Consider the following 16,832-nt stretch of genomic DNA (forward strand, 5'->3'; position numbering starts at 1 on the left):
CTATATTTGTGCACTTCAGGGTATCAGCAGACTGTATTAGAAAGCATCATAATACTATCACTTCCTGTATTTCACTACTACAAGTTGTGGTTGACTGTTCGAAAGCCAATCAGGTTTAGAAAGTTTTACAAGTTGTTATCAGCGACTGCAGCGGGACTACACAAACAAACTTATCTGATCTTATATATAGATAATACTTTTAACGACCATTGTTAAGAATAGGTAGACCGGAGAGATTAAATAATTGCATTATGGGAAATTGAGGATCCAGGATTTTTAAAAATGTGACCCCATTTTAGGCATTCATCCCTTCACAGATGCTCATAACTTGTCTCCTAACAACCATGTGACTTTATTATGGCACATTAATTCAATGAAGTGCATTTAAAATGATCCACACACTGATTTTGGTTGCGTAATGCCAGTGATAACTAACGGATAACAAAAAGCGAAGTAAATACAACCTGAAGTGTTTAACCAGTTATACCGCGCTTCATGTATGACTGTTGCATTATACTCTGACGCATTCTTGTTATTGTTTATAGCCAAAAGGAGGCGACAACCTCGTTTTATTTTAAATATATAAAAGACGTTTTTTTACGGCAGCTTAAAAAGCTCTTTACATAATAGCCCTTTTTTTTTTCAAAAGTGAAAATAATCACGAGAAAAGCCTGAACAGCAACTGTACACAGTATCGCGTGTGTTGAAAGGAAAGTCTGCATTGTCAGTGTTGTCCTTAAGTAGCTTCTCATCGTGCCCTGACAGGTCATGTAAGGACATTTTGGCACGCAGCCGGATCGGGGAAATGATGAGTTTACGGCCCGCCGCACACGCTGTTTGACACGCAGTTACTCTCTAAGGATATCACGGCCAAAACAAGCTCACACCGAGTCCACTGTAGTGCTGTTAAATTGGGCATTTTGTAGCCTAAAATTTCTCCCCAAAAATTTTAAGAGCACAGAGAGAGTCGCCGAGGAATGACGTCAGGACGTATTACATTGAATGATGACGCCGTTTGATCATTAAAAAAATCTGCCGTTAAAAAAAAATCAGAGAATTGGGTCAGCAAACAGCACGGTATGAATGTAACTCCCGTGCGTTCGTTCGGTGGTTCAACTTTGACAAAGAAGCCCCCGCTTTGGCGTGAAGTAACCTGCTCCGACGGGGAGAGAGGGAGATGTCCGGTGTTTTCCAGCATCTGCCAACGACAGCCGTAGCCGTTAGACCGGTCCGTCTGTCTGTCTGCGTCCCTCGGCTGGGTTTGGGAAGACCCGTTTGCCCGGATAACGTTAACGCTGCTGCGGTCCCGGGCCAGGCTCGGGTCTGAGCGGTTAGCCGGGGGAAAGCAGAAACGCCGACAGATACCACCAGAGAGGAGCTGAGAGCTGCTCTGCTGAGACCCAGGAAATCACTCCTCGCCTTGTCTCGACAGCCTGGTAGCAACACAGTGCACATTTCAGTAGTTCCAGTAAGTTTACCGCCAGACGTGATCAATAATTATGACTGGCCCGGCTAACACTGGCTAGTTGGCCCATTTCTTTGTACGTGTCGGATGCTTTAGAGTCGAACTAACCATATTTTGTTTAATAATTCGTAGCTTGAACGTGGCATTAATAATTATAACGAATGAGCTAGCTCACACCTCCACATTATTGAGTTGCTAACAGTTGATGCAAATGAGCGCATGATGGCAGAGCAGCGTAGCATGCCGTCCACACCTCTGTGTAATCTGTTAGGGTGACTTTACCAGCAACAAGTCAGGAGAAGTTGGCTCAAAGCGTGTGCAGAGGCGTGTTAGAGGAAAATGTTTGCTTATTTGCTGTAGCACTTGTGTCACAGTCAACAACCTGGCATCCATAAGCTTTTAAGTTGAACTCTTAATTCGCAAAGACACATGCAAAGTGAATTCAAATATTATTTTTGAGCAGGAAATCTGTGCCTTAAAGCGAGATGTAAATAATGAAATAGATTATGATATGATCCCCCTACCATAATTGCTTTAATATATCCTGATCTGACTAATTTAAGTCATTTTAGCGGCCTTTTTAAAAGCCCTTGCCAAACTTATAGTCTCCACAACTACAAGATGTATTCTGAAGGCCTCAAAGGGCTCTTTAGAACTTGACAGGATCACACACTTCAAGATCACAGATGTCAAAGTTTAAATAAAACAGAACTCACTGTCACTTCCGAAGAAGGTTGTTATCACCGACACCTAATCTCAAACACCTGACTCAAATTTTATGGATCTCCTTTGTTTATCTAAATGTAAATTTACTGTCATTTATTTGAATATCTTCTTCAGCTGGATTTAACTGTTTCAAAGTGGATCCAGTCTCTGCTTGTTCAGATTTTTTCACGTGACTGTATATGAGGATGCGGCCCCTTTTAAGTCCTGTATGATTATTTCTTGTTACCTTCTGTGCCCAATGTATTATGTGTAACACCTGTTATTAATAGTCTAATAATAACCTGTTAATAACATGTGACATACACTGTCTGAATGCTGCTTGTTTTCAACGGTCAAATATACCACATGTATCAAATCACTCATCAAATCTGATAAAAAAAAAAATGCTTAAAATTTAGCTGAATTTGCCTTAAAATGAGATTTTGTTTTTAACAATCTTCTCACTCTTTGAAGTTATGCTTGTAGCACCATGTTTGCTGTTGCAGTATCTCCCTTTTAATGTCTCTGGTATAAATTCACAAGTGTCTGTGATGACTTTAGGAGGCAGAGAACTCAGCTGATCAAGTTTTAGTTACGCCTCACAATTTCATGCAGTTACATCATCATCTGAAGGACTGTGCAGTTCGTAGCCTGTGCAGTGCACTATGTAAAAATATAACTTAACTGGCCTAGTTGTCTCACTATTATAACATCATCATTAAGTCACATCACACATCAAGTAATTAAAGACACATATTGCAGTATACTGATGAATGAACATAATGAATAACTTCATTCGAGATGAAAAAAGAAATCACCTCATGGGGACTTCATCTGCAGCATAGAGTGGAACTCACTGTGTTAATCAATGATTTGTTTGGGTGATTGTTTAATCTTAAATAGTGACTGCTGCCGGTCAGCATGATTCCATAGTAATGCTCTAAACTGAAATTGGTAACAGTATCAGAGGTTAACCCCACCGTCATTGACCCCTTTACTGCTAGTTAAGTGGTAAAAGCCTTAAAGATGAAGTGAAAGTCTTATGTGGGTTTTATGAATCATATCCTGAAGGTGGTAATTGTACAAAGCTAGTGCAGCATGTGTAGCTCCAGTTCATAGATGTCTCCTAAATGCATGACATTTAGGCAATCATTAAGCTTCTGTTCTTAAAATAGCGCGAATGTTACAGACTGTGGTGTTGCAGCTTTCCTAAGGATTGCCCGTCCAAACCGGGGGCCTGAAGTCATTTGTTAATAAAATCAAACACAAAGAATAAAAGAAACAATAAATAAAAACCCGTCCAGTCATTTTGTAAGAATAAGTTGGAGTTTTAAGCCTTCAGCGTAATTACGCTTTGTAATTAATTAAACCTGCATTCACTCAGGTTAAATAGCTTGGGCTTACTTGTAATGCCCTTCCCTACGTGCCTCTTTAAAACACTCAACTCAGTAACAAATACACAGCTGAAAACTGAACTCCTGTCCCACACACAGTTTCTTACCTTTGGCAGCAAAGGAAAGATTTGATAACAACAATAGGAACGCTTAAGCAACAGTGGGCAGATTATTTGAATAATTGTTCTGTCTGTGTGTGTGTTTTTCAACAGAAATACAGAATTCAGGGACTTTAAAGTGGGAGCACGTTTGCTTGCGATATGTGAGTCTCGGCAGTTCTGCCACGCATCTAGTTTTGCCGGAGAAGTAAAAAGTTTGGTTTGACAATGTCGAGCCGCCGGAAATCCACCACACCTTGCATGGTGGTGCCCTCTGATGTGGTTGAGCAGGAGCAAGAGGAGGTGGAGGAGAAAACAGAGAAAACGAAGGAGGAAGACGCTGGGGAGGAGGAGGAGGGAAAGGTGAAGGAGGGAACGGAGGAGGGGCTGACTGCAGAGGAGCTGGGGCAGGCTGTAGTTGTTGTTCCTGCTCCACCAGATTCAGGTAAGACTCTTTCTTGGTCTCATTCTCACCTGACAAACCTGTAATATACTTAGTATACACAGATGTGCTGTAAATAATGAATGCTGCATTATTGTTACTGTTTATACTACAGATGAACCTGGTGTATCTACTGTAGACAACAGAGAGGCTGTCGGTCCGTCACTGAAAAGCAGCACTACAAATCCTCCTGAGGATCTGAGCAGCGATCAGCCCACCCACGAGCAACAGTGTGACACCCCTGAGGAGGGGGGAGCAGACCCCGCTGCAGTTGCTGCCATCTCTCTCAGCAAGACCCCGATCATGAGGATGAAGACCAAATCTGAACCCAAGAGAATCGCTGTGTCCCTGAAATCGGCAGACGAGGCAGCGGAGGCTTTTGGAGGAGGTGGCGATGGAGAGTTGGGTGGGGAGCAGGAACCCATTGAAGCTCCTCCGGGGCCGATGACGCCTGTGGAGATGCTCATGCACGACTCCATGAAGCTCGGGGGAGGCGGCTTGCTGATCACCCCTCAGTTTGAACAGCAGAGGAAGTCATCCATTTTAAATCCTACAGTCCTGCCTGCTGGTCTGGCACAGGTAGAGACACTATATAATGTCATGTGTTTTACAGCTGTACGAATTCCGATTTTACCAGTGCCTGTGAGCAATTAATGCATGTGGTGAGACCCAGCAGCGGTCTGTACCTAAAACCTGCTGCAAGCTTTTGGACAAAGGGTTGCTGTAATGTTAAATATCAACAGCATAATAGCAGCCCTTCAGCTGATAAATATTCATTGCCTCGTTCAGGAACACTTCAGCTGGTCAGAAGCCTGCCAAATAGAGCTTGGACACCATCTCTCCTTTAGCTGCTCTACATGGATAACATTTCTCATTTCCATCCCTCTCTGTCTTTGTTCCAGGTGCTCTCTGCCTTCCAGGCCCAGCAAAACACAGCAGCAGTTCAGCCCCAGCTGCTGATTCCACTTAGCAGCATCCCCTCCTACAGTGCCGCTATGGACACCAACCCTCTGCTGGGCACCACATATAAGAAGTTCCCTTACCCCTCCATGGCTGAGATCAGCAGCCTGGCAGCACAAACACAGTTCACAGAGGAACAGATCAAGGTACCTCTGCGCATAAAGCTTTCATGATTTCTTAGTTCTTACTTTGAATATTTTTCACATATTTAAGTAAGTAGGACTAAAATCGGATATATTGGTGAGTCACCAGTAAGGAATTCAGAGGCTCATTACTGATAATTACTTTTGTGTTATGGCCATCATTGTTTTTGTAGTGTAGTATTACTTGTTGTTTTACAAGTGAAAAGCTTCCTCAATTGGAATTCCCATTTTTCATCTACAAACGGACTGTTTTAAAGTATACTTTAAAACAAAATATTAGAGTCAGATGTGCTCGATCTGTGTCGCAGGTGTGGTTCTCAGCTCAGAGGCTGAAGCACGGTGTCAGCTGGACTCCAGAAGAAGTGGAAGAGGCCAGGAGGAAGCAGTTTAATGGCACGGTGCACACTGTGCCTCAGACTATCACTGTCATACCTGCTCACCAGCTGTCGGCTGCTGCTAACGGCCTGCAGTCCATCCTTCAGACCTGCCAGATAGTGGGCCAGCCTGGCCTCGTGTTCACACAGGTAGGTAAGGAAAAAACACGTGTTACATTTGACCCAGCCTTAACCTGGCTTGGGTTTCTCAGCTTTTCATCTTGTCTCAGGTACAATGAACTAGTCTGAATGAGTAGTAATGTAATGCAAAGGAGTAATCAATTACAAATCCATCTAAGAAGGTGTGCGCATATGAATAGCTTTCCTGTTGATGTCACAGTGACGATTTGAAAATGAGCACATCACTTTAACTGTTTGAAAAACCAATTCCATAAAAGCTGGCTGCGATTGCATTCTGAATTCCAGTAATACTAAATTAGCCACTCAGAAACAACAGTACTGATGGACACACAGACTTCCCTCGTGCTTTTACACCCAATGTTGACGTTGCTTTGCATCTCTGGAACCGAGCCTCTTATACCAAATGAATGCAGAACAAATAGGTGAATTATTACTCTCACTTTGGTGTGTGAGAACTGAATTCTTTCTGAGTGAGCTGGATGTTCTGACCTCTGTTGATTTTGGTCTTTAGCCAGACATGAGAGGAGATGGGAATTGGAGTCTTGCCAAAAAAGCCACTAGCACAAGTACATGAAAACATTACAGCGGTTAAACACTTAAAAAAACCACTTTTGTTTTATAAACACGTTTTCCCTTTAAACAAAACATCACATCTCTGTCCTTTATTATTTTTTTCTGATGCTATGTAGGTTGGCCCAGGAGGCAACCTTCCAGTGACCAGTCCCATCACCCTGACAGTGGCAGGGTTGCCTAGCCAGTCCCAGAGCTCCAGCAGAGTTTCCTGCCAGCCCACCCTGACAAACAGTGAGCTGAAGCGGGCTACCACTATCCAGCCTCCCTCTCTTTCACCACAGGTGTGGAAAGCACTTACAGCTCGTGCTACCAAGAAGAACCTTTAATGGCTTTATAATCAGTACACAAAAATAACCTTGTGGTGTTTCTTTCAGCTAGAACTGTGTTGGAGAAACAAAATGTAAATAAAATGTAACTTTTTCCTTCTGTCTCTAAGGAGAACTCAGCCCTCAGTGTTGACACATTCAGCATGCGACCTAAGAAATCCAAAGAGCAGCTGGCGGAGCTGAAAGCCAGCTACCTGAAGAACCACTTTGTCACAGATGCTGAAATTGCCCGATTGATGAAACTTACCAACCTGACGAAAGGGGAGATCAAAAAGTGGTTCAGTGACACCAGGTACAACCAGCGCAACTCCAAGAACAGCCACGTCATCGTGTTTCACGACGGAGGTGGTAGAAGCGGGGGCACATGTAGCAGCGCTGCTAACACCACCATTGTTATCGACTCCAGCGACGAGACCCCGACATCACCCCATCCTCCACGTACACCTCCCGTGAAGGAGAAGGAGACCCGTCCCAAAACGTGGAACCCGTTTCCAGACTTTACCCTGCAGAAGTTTAAGGAGAAGACGCCGGAGCAGCTTGTGGTGCTGGAGGAGAGTTTTGAGAAGAACACCACACCTTCAGATGAAGAGCTGAGCCGTCTGAGGACGGAGACTAAACTGACACGGAGGGAAATTGACGCCTGGTTCACCGAGAGACGAAAAATGCCATCCGTCAGCACCTCGTCTCCAGATTCCTCTGAAGGAGGAAAAATAGAAACAGATGGAGCAAAAGCAGGAGAAGGGGGAGGAACAGGAGCAACGGCCTCTTCTTCACCTCCTGCCTCCTCATCTCGAAAAGGTAGTCAAACTCCTCCTGGGAATCGCACCAAGCATTTGCCCAGCAGCAACAAGAAGGACATTAAGGACAAGAGTAAAAAGACTCCGGAGCAGCTCCATATTCTGAAAAGTGCCTTTGTTAGGACCCAGTGGCCCACACCAGAGGAGTACGATCAGCTGGCAGAGGAAAGCGGCCTTCCTCGCTCCTACATTGTCAGCTGGTTCGGAGACTCTCGGTATTCCTGGAAGAACGGAAACCTGAAGTGGTTCTTTCAATACCAAAGTGGCAACATCGAAGGACCAAACAGCGGAGGTGGGAGTAAACTGGGAAGCGGCAGTCGGAAAAGACGTGTACGAAATCGTGGGTGGGGACGATCCCGAACCAGGAAGCAGCCAAGAAGGTCCACCTCTTTAAGTTCGGATGTCGACCGGCCAACCCCATCAAAGAAGTTCAAGACTGGGAAGGAGATCCTGAAGGAGTACTACTTGAAGCACCACTTCCTGAATGAGCAAGATCTGGACGAGCTTGTCACCAAGACCAACATGAGCTATGAACAGGTAAGAACAAGTAACTCCTAGGACCACCTTTCCTCTTAGGTGAGGAAAGTAAAATAATAATAATAACAATAATAACTGCAGAATTGAACAATATTTCTTTTTTAAAATCTCTTCCTATTTTAGCTCATCCAGCCAAATGGACGGATGCAATGGTGAGGCATCTGTCCATCCGTCCTTCATAGTGCAATTCACAAGAATTATAAATATTGGTCAGATTTTAGAGAAACTTGCACAGCGATCACTTAAAAGGTCTTCACCTAAATTCTGCTCAGTGTCAGGGTTGTATTTATAGTTTTATAGACACGTTTCCCAAGAATCGCTACACCACCTAGGGATGGGTGTCCAACTCCAGGACTCAAGGGCCGGTGTCCTGCAGGTTTTAGATGTTTCCTTGATCCAACACAGCTGATTTAAATTACCTCTTCAACATGTCTTGAAGTTCTCCGGAGGCTTGGTAGTGAACTAGTCAGTTGATTTAGGTGTGTTTACCAAGGGTGATATCTAAAACCTGCAGGAGACTGCCTTTAGAGGCCTGAAGTTGGACTCCCTTGCCCTAGGTTGAGTAGCAATTTTTGGGAAAAGTGCCCATAACCATGAATATGATTGTTTGTGTGCATTCTTGTAGATTTTAATTAGTTTTAGTTTAATTATCTTTAGTTTGTGCAATTTAGTTAGTATAGTAACAGGAAAACTTGTAACCTCCTTTCTGTTTGTCTGTGAAGGTTCTCAGTCATCCAGGTCATCGTAGTCTAAGGAGCTTGGGAAGAAAAGCGGCTTCTCGGATGAGAGGTGAAACGTCTTCAAGCAACTTAAAAAAGTCCAGACGCTTTTCTTTTTCAAGCTCCTTAGACTCCTTTCTGTTCTTCACTCATTACAGTAGCCTGTGGACTGTGTTGGATTATGAGCTTGATAAGCTTCTGTATTATTGACATTCTGGTTTTTAAATACTTTGTTTTTACCTAAAAAAAAACCCCTTATGAGATGATTTGGTATACAGTGGTCCCTCGTTTATTGCGTTCTAAAAATAACCCGCGTTAAGTGAAATTCGCGAAGTAGCCAACTTTCTTTTTTACAGTTATTATAGATTTTGTAAGGCTGTAAAACCCCTCACTACACACTTTATACACATTTCTCAGACACTTTTCTCTCTTGTTTAAACACTATCAGTATTATAGGATGAAACCAAAGGCACCCGCGGTTGCCTTTGCGGTGCGAAACGTTTTATTGGCATTGTTGTGTTTGTTGGGGAGAAAACTTACAAACACACAGTGCAGCACTTCAGAGTCACACTGCTAGCGATCGAAGATTTGTGTAAATTTGACAAGCTGAACGCATTCTGTACTGTACAGGAGACACGGCACAGAGGAGATTGATTGACAGTGGTCTACAGCTGGAGCTGGGCGATAGAACGATAACGATATGTATTGCGAAATAACTTTTTCTCGATAGAAAAATGAAACTGTTGCAATAGACCTCATCTCTCTCGCTCTTCCTCTCTTATAAAAAAAAAAGAACAGCCAATCCAAATTAAGTAGCGCAGAGCCGAACCACGTCACGTGACTTGTGAGCACAAGTGCCAAGCCGCGCAAGTGCCAAGCCGCACGTGTGTATTTGTTTGGGAAGCAGCCAGCCGCTGGGTAATGGAGGAAATGAGTGTGCCAACTAGAGAAAAATCAACCGAGAGCTTGGGTGACCAGGTTACCGAAGAGAACACAGATGACGGTTCCAATGCCGGAGAGATTGTCAAAAGGAAAGGCCAGAGAAGTTCCATAGTGTGGAGGTATTTCAGCTATTTGAAGTCTGACAAAAAACAGAGTAACGCCCACTGTAAATTGTGCCGAAAGCATGTTCCCACAAAGTCTGGAAATACAACAAACCTTTTTTTTTTTATCACCTGAAGCAGTGCCACCCACTAGAGCACGCTCAATCTCTGACTGAAAGCGCTAATTCGTCATCGAAAACAACCAGGGGGAATCCCTGAGAAGCAGCAACAGTCAATTGAGTTGGCTTTCTCCAGCGTCTTACCATATGACAAAAAAGCTAAGAGACATAGCAACATAACGAATGTCATAGCTTACTGTCTTGCTAAAGACATGCTACCAATAAACACGGTCGACAATGAAGGATTCAAGCAGCTAATTAAGGTAATGGATCCTCGTTACCAACTCCTTGGACATAAACATTTCTCAGACAGTGCTTCCAAAGCAATATTAAAAAAGTTAGTCAATTTTGTCTCTTCTTCTGTAAAATAAACTAAGATTTATTTTTAGAATTAATATTTTGTTTCTACGTGGAACTGACAATTTAGCAGTCTGTTTTGTTTGTTCTATTTTGAAACTTAAACGCTTTAACGGCTCCCTTTTGTGTAGTTTGTAATATTTGCCTTTATTTTGCCTAAACTGAAGCCTCATTTTAAGTACATCTACCCTGTTGAACTTATTATGGGAAATAAATATTTAAATCAAAACAAGCTGCTGATTATTTCACATTTTACTTGTGAGCAACGGCACATTTAAATCTTACAAATATAGTTATTTGGGTTATATCGTGATATATATCGTTATCGCCTGAAATGAAAAAAGCATATTGTGATATGAAAAAATCTTATATCGCCCAGCTCTATCTACAGCCAATCAGGACGCAGAACACAATGCTCTGTTAAAAAAAAGCATGCAAAATTGCACAAAAAAAATCTGCGAAACAGTGAGACTGCGGAAGCTGAACCGCGTTATAGCGAGGGACCGCTGTATACTGTATAGACAAAATACTGGGCCACCTACATGGAACATCTAAAGGAGCTGCTCAGTTATTGAATTTAGTGCAATGAAGCTCCCAGTCGACACTGGGATGCTGATGTTAATGTCAAAGGAGGTTTGGATCTCTGCAATTACTGAGTCAGCAGAGCGCTCTGTAACTTTCACTTCACGGCAGAGTGTCTGTGGTTCCTAAACACTTCCACTTTGCTGTATTACCACTTACCACTGATTGTGAAACACTGTACCTAGAAATATCTGGAAATGTTTTCAGTGACGAGATCCTATTACAGCACTACGCTTAAATTCAGTGATCTCTGCAGAACAACCTGTTCTTTTACAAATGTTTATAAAGGCCCTTTGTCATGCTAGTTACTTGATATTGTACATCTGCTGCAATGACATTGGAAAAAAGCTGAATTCAAAGATTAAGAGATGTGGCCCAATAATGTATATTTAGTCAAAAGATAATGAGTTAAAGTACTTTTGCCTGCTCTCTTATTTCTCCATGGCTCTCCGCAATGAATGAGTCCACTTTATTTGACACAGATTTGGTATTTGGCACAGATTTTTCACCACATTCCTTTCTTGAGGCAAACCTTCCATTTATCCTGGACCAGCACTATGCTAGTTTGTGACCCCCTGAGGCTAGGGTTGTCTCTGTGCCACTAGTTAAAAGATAATCAGGATTGTTACAGAAAACGTACTAAGGGTTGCATGGACCTAACTGGTCTTCATGTCATTAACACTCACTAGTAAAGTGAAAGTATTTTCAACCACCTCGAAGCTGAGAAATAACCTTCTGAGGTCACGACCTCCTCTTTCTCTGTTTGTCGAAAGGTGAGGGAGTGGTTCGCCGAGGTGCAGCGACGCTTGGACGGGGGGTTAGATCCTTTCCTGGAACCGAGCGCACAGAGGACTGATGGAGACGAAGGAACACAGGAGGAAGGAGAGGAGACGCAGGGAGAGTCAATGGCCACCGACGAGCAGACAGGCGCAGGGCAGGGAGATGAAGAAGATGAGGAGGAGGACGAGGAGGAGGATGGTGATGACACAGACGACAGTGAGGTTTGGGAGCCATCACGCAGCGTCAAGAAATCTTTGTCCGTTTCTGAAGACTAGCAATTGTGGGGAAGCAGGGTGAAGCTTAACTGAATGTTACAAGAAATACTGTTTGGAGGAATCGACGCTGGACGGCACTTAGCTAGACCAAGTGTTTTTATCCACTGATTTGCATGTGTAGTTCTCCACATTCATTTGCTTTTCAAGCTGTTTCCGAGTCACGTCTATGTGACACTAAGACACGGACTATTAGCTTTAGATCAATCTCTCACTGTAACTAAGGTGAAAACAAGAATCCGACCCCACACAGAGGCACATGAAACTTTGATAACGCTTATAAAGCAGCACCTACATAATGTTTATAAAGAGGAATGGCGTGAAATACAATCTTCAAGCTGAGCTGAGGATGACAACTGTCAGTGAGATAGGTATCCAAAAATATGTTGAATCCAAACACATCCATTAAACCCTTTTTTTTTTTTTTTTTTTTTTAAAGGAAGCAAACTGTCTAAACGACAGATTTTGCTCCTTTCTAATTTGCACTCCTTGCCTGCTTAAATGAAGCTACTAAGCTGCCCCCTTTCAGACACTGATGCTGCTTTTCTTCTGGAAGGAGCGTTTGATAAGTTGTGAGCAAGGGCCTGAATTCAAATATCAATTTGTAATTCTGTGAATGCCCACCCTCCTCTGAGCAGTTGTACTTAAAAAGGTGCTTGAAAATGTATTGCAGCTAGATGTCACTGCTGAGCGGTGTATCCAGTGAAACCAGCACATGACTGTGGGATTTCATTTTACCTGTTTTTTAGCACCTGTGAAGAGCAGATCAAGAGAATCAGCAGGTTATTCGAGCTGACATGAATTTGATGATCTGTGTGAAATGATATGAGAAAAAAAGTACCTTAATGCTGAATGAATGCCAAGGCCAGGCATTAAATAACACAGGATGTCTATTCAAGTCTTCCCTTTATACTTGCTCATTGTTTCTTTACTCTTATAGATTTTTAACATAACACCTACAGGTCGGATGGGAAAGAATGCGTTTAATATGCACTGCTTTCACCTTTTGATAAAACACCTCCTGTGATCTGTTCTGACCTTTTTAAAGGGGCTTGTGTAGATCATGAGAATGAGAGCATTTATGTGAAGTTGAATGTGTTGTCTTCTGGGCAGTGAGCTACAAAGGCACCATTTGTGCACTAAATAAGGGCCACTGGGAGATGGACCTCTGGTTCCATTGAGATAACAACACAGACGCAAAAACTTTGCTGCAGTGTTTTACTAGTTGTGACCTGTACGTTTCCCTAAAATCGTGCAAATAAAAGCAAGTTCTCACCTTAACAAGACTGGAGTTAGCACCACATCAATGATATGAGGCCTGTGAATCACGATGGCTCTGACTCGTACTTTAGAAAAATAAAAGCAAAAACAGTTAGGCAGTATTTCAAATAACAATCTGACTCCTTTCTGCACTGAAGAGAGAAACCTGAAGCACCTAAAGTAAACTTTAAAAATCAATGCACTTTGTCCACTTGTGTTCATAGTGGACTAAATACTGATTAGGCACCTTAATCTCATTTAATTCCATGAAATGGAAGACCAAATCTGTTTTGTATGACTACAAACTGAACCAGTGTTTTGCCTTTTTTTTTTATTTGTACTAACCTGGAATGTTACCAGTTTAATCACTTTTTTAATAATATATTTGTTTCATAGTTTGATGTTTATATGGCTGAAAATAATAGAACAATCACCCAACGTGTTGTTTCACTAAATTGCACAATTTGAGCCCAATTTTTCAAGATTTCTTGGTATGAAAATGCATTTGCATTATATGTCTTGTAATCCTGTTGTTGCTTTAAATCAAGGGAACCGTTTCCCGCGTCTCCCTCTTGTTTCTACACCCCCCTGCCCGCTGCTTTACCCCTCTCCTCCTGTGTTGTTTGTCAAATAAGTGACTATTACATGATGCGCACTTCCCAAGGTGTAAACATTAGCAGCGTCGTATTGGCTCTCTGTCTCGGTAAATTGTCTGCAGCGTAAGCAGGCACAGAGGCAAAGGGACTGAAAACTGAAAAACGCTTTGGAAAACTAAAAGACGTTCTTGGATAAAGTTGCTTTCTCTCATCGGAGGAATCGTTGTGATGAAGACGTGGCACAGCTTTCCCTCTGCGGCGAGAAGACTACCAAATAAAGCTCCACTCTCTGTTTTCTTGACTCTTTCAAACTCTTTGCGAACTGTCCCGACTGCTGTTCTTCACTGACAGGAGAGAGAAACCGATGAAGCTTTGCAGGTTAACCTTTGTGCCTACGTGGCTCGTCGCTTGTTTTGAACAGAATTTCACCAACTCTCAACTTTGGAAATCAGTAAACTTAAGGAAGGATTGTTCAAACTAATGATGATGCATGAGCGAGCTCTGCTTTCTGCTGACGCTGTTAGATGCCTAGCTACACTGAAGCTAACATTGGTAACTTCAGTTCTAAGTCCTTAAACAGACACCTTGAAGTTCTGAATTTTGATAGTGTTTAGAACGTATCCCCGGGCACTTGTCGCACTAGAAGTCACTGCGGTTAGATTTCCAACATCTTTAGCTTTAATCCAGCTGAAACCTTTTATCTGTTTGGTCATCATGTGACGAGTGCCTGGTCATGAAAATAACAGAGTCACCGTTTTAAAGAATACTTTTGTCTAATACTGCATGCAATAACCAAGACAAACAACATTTGTACATATTTGGGGTTGGTATACTTGGCACAGTAGAAGCCTCATCCTGGTTAAACTGAAAATGTAGCTTAAAAATGCGATTTGAGGACCTGTTTTCTTTTGAAAATGTTGCTCAAATCACTGGAATATTTGCTAAGTTTGAGCTACTTTTAGTTTAGAGGGGCTTATTTTAATGACTTATTTCTATTTTGCACAACATTTTTTTTTTAAAAAACACCCCAAGTGCAGCCGTTTTGTGCTCTTTTCTAAGCATTTATGATCTCATATGCTAATGTCTATACATGGTACAAAATGGCAGTCAGTACTCAATTTAGTCTACAGGTTAGGCTTCATGCTGCCCCCAGGTATCCAGCCCACAGTCTTTTACAGTGTGCTGTTTCATTATTATAGTCGATCTGTTTTGAATGGTTTTTATATGTTTCTATCTATGAAAACTGTCATTGCAACTCTATCCAGTCAACAGTGGACTTCCTGTTAGCAAGACAGGCTCAATATGTACAATAGATTAGTGTTTTTAATTAGAATCAGTTTTAGAGTTCACTGTGCACAAGTGGCTTTTTGGTACTTTGCAAAAATGTAGAATCATAACTCAAGAGAAAAGACATGCAGTCAGCTGGATTAATGTTTGAATGAATTGTGCTTGCTAATAGTGTGTTCATATTTGAGGTGCTAATTAGAACACAACTAATGATAAGATAAGATAAGATAACCTTTATTAGTCCCACATGTGGGAAATTTGTTTTGTCACAGCAGGAAGTGGACAGTGCAAAAGTTATGAGCCAGTATTGTTTTCTTTTAGACATAGAAAATCGCACCTAAACATTCTCAGAACATACATAGTTATTACTAAGTCCTTATTATGATAAAATGACAGTGCAGATTATAAACATGGGAAGTTGAGAGTGCCCTCTGGTGGACAAACTGTGCAACGTTAGGACTCATAACATGATTGGTTCTCCTGCCTTTTCTTTGCATTTTAGTTTTTATTGACTAAATATAAATGCTGATACCAGTAGGTCAGCAAATCATTAACATTGACCAGTATTGATCGCTCGGGCTCAAATGTTAATCCTAAATTACTTTATAAACATGCAGTCAGAACCATAAATATCTGGACACTGGCACGTTTTTCTTTTGTGTTAGTGCCTATGTACAGCACCACAGTTCAAGTTGATTTTAAATCAAGCAATCTAGATGTGATGTAAGTGCAGACTTTCAGCTTTAAGTTAAGGCATTTAAAGAAAGAATTGTATTAATGGTTGTACAGTTTTACAGCATTTGAGTGTGTCTGAGAGGAGAGTACAACCCTGTAGACTTTAAAATTCATTCTACTAATTCTGTCAGCAGTCACATCATCAATAAATATTAGTGATGTGGTCCCATTAGCAGCTGTTCAAAGATGTTTTCTGGTAAAGTCTAATCTGGTCTTACAGTTCTTGAAGCTATAAATACACAGATGTGTAGCTTATATCGAGGCTGCCGTGTCTTTTCACTGAGTTATGATTTTATATCCAGCATTCATCACGTATCCCAGTTAACCTTGTGCTGTAGAGCTAAAAGCTAACGTTGTGATCTGAGTAGTTTACCTGCGGTCCTATTACGCTCATATGTCATATCTGTACCTGCTGTACTTCTGCTATAGTCCTCACTTGTTTTCTGTATTTAAAGGTAGTTAGCTGAATGTTTCTTACAGCAATCCAGATGTTTTCACTCTACAGCTGCCAGCTTTTTGGTTTTAGAAAATACACGTTGTCAGATTTGAAAATAACTGTGGACATGAATTGATTTTTTTCTAATCTCACTGTAAAGTTTTTACCTTCTGTATTCTGATCAGATTTTTCCTTCATGTCAGTGCGGTTTGCTTTGGATCCCAAGTGTTTTCTTTTCTGCATCAGTACTCTGTGTACCTTCAGATCTGTTTTTGCTGATTCATGACAGTGTCTGGATGTAATTAGTTACAGTTGTTTCTCCACAGACACAGATAATGCAGGACGAACACATGTACGCTCCACTTTAACCAGTGGTTTGAAGCCATTTCAATATATCGCTCCTAAATTTAACTGCGGTACCGACTCCTATAGCTGTAAATAATCTCCTGATAGGCTTTGACTGGAGAAGATTCTCTGAATGAAACTGACCTACTGAGGCTTTTACAAAGTTGAAATCCTTGTTACTCTGCGTCTGTGGAACCAACATTTCCACTAACTTAAAGTTTCTGTGATGACCTTTGATTAATCCTGGTGTGTGTGATTGTTTCTCCAGTGTTGCTGTAGAAGGCTGAAAATACTCTCTGTGGTCCCTGCACTCCTCAGCTTGTAGCTAGCAGCTGTGAGACATGAA

At 41.8% G+C, this 16,832-nt stretch overlaps 1 protein-coding gene across 2 annotated transcripts; it reads left to right on the forward strand.

The window, feature by feature from the left end:
• The first annotated feature begins 251 nt into the window (after window positions 1–251).
• Window positions 252–16,723, forward strand: zhx1 (zinc fingers and homeoboxes 1). Of its 2 annotated transcripts, XM_082552294.1 has the most exons (9): window positions 252–1,468; window positions 3,777–4,107; window positions 4,220–4,683; window positions 5,007–5,210; window positions 5,516–5,731; window positions 6,412–6,576; window positions 6,732–7,955; window positions 8,079–8,107; window positions 8,678–11,509. In XM_082552294.1, the coding sequence occupies exons 2-9, from the start codon at window positions 3,891–3,893 to the stop codon at window positions 8,706–8,708; spliced, it is 2,550 nt and encodes an 849-aa protein (XP_082408420.1). In that variant the 5' UTR covers window positions 252–1,468; window positions 3,777–3,890; the 3' UTR covers window positions 8,709–11,509. The 2 variants fall into 2 exon arrangements, with proteins under 2 accessions (XP_082408420.1, XP_082408419.1); XM_082552293.1 differs by lacking the exons at window positions 8,079–8,107; window positions 8,678–11,509 and adding an exon at window positions 11,549–16,723 and having other exon boundaries at window positions 255–1,468.
• The last annotated feature ends 109 nt before the right edge of the window (window positions 16,724–16,832 follow it).

Source organism: Aulonocara stuartgranti (assembly GCF_965226115.1).
Source record: "Aulonocara stuartgranti genome assembly, chromosome: 11".
Taxonomy (NCBI): Eukaryota; Metazoa; Chordata; class Actinopteri; order Cichliformes; family Cichlidae; genus Aulonocara; species Aulonocara stuartgranti.

What these genes read in the sequence shown, in the direction of transcription:
- zhx1 (XM_082552293.1), top strand. Translation starts at nt 3,891, where the DNA reads ATGTCGAGCCGCCGGAAATCCACCACACCTTGCATGGTGGTGCCCTCT. An exon ending in TGCCTGCTGGTCTGGCACAG is followed by an intron (nt 4,684 to 5,006) that starts GTAGAGACACTA and finishes TCTTTGTTCCAG; the next exon opens with GTGCTCTCTGCCTTCCAGGC. An exon ending in CCAACATGAGCTATGAACAG is followed by an intron (nt 7,956 to 11,548) that starts GTAAGAACAAGT and finishes GTTTGTCGAAAG; the next exon opens with GTGAGGGAGTGGTTCGCCGA.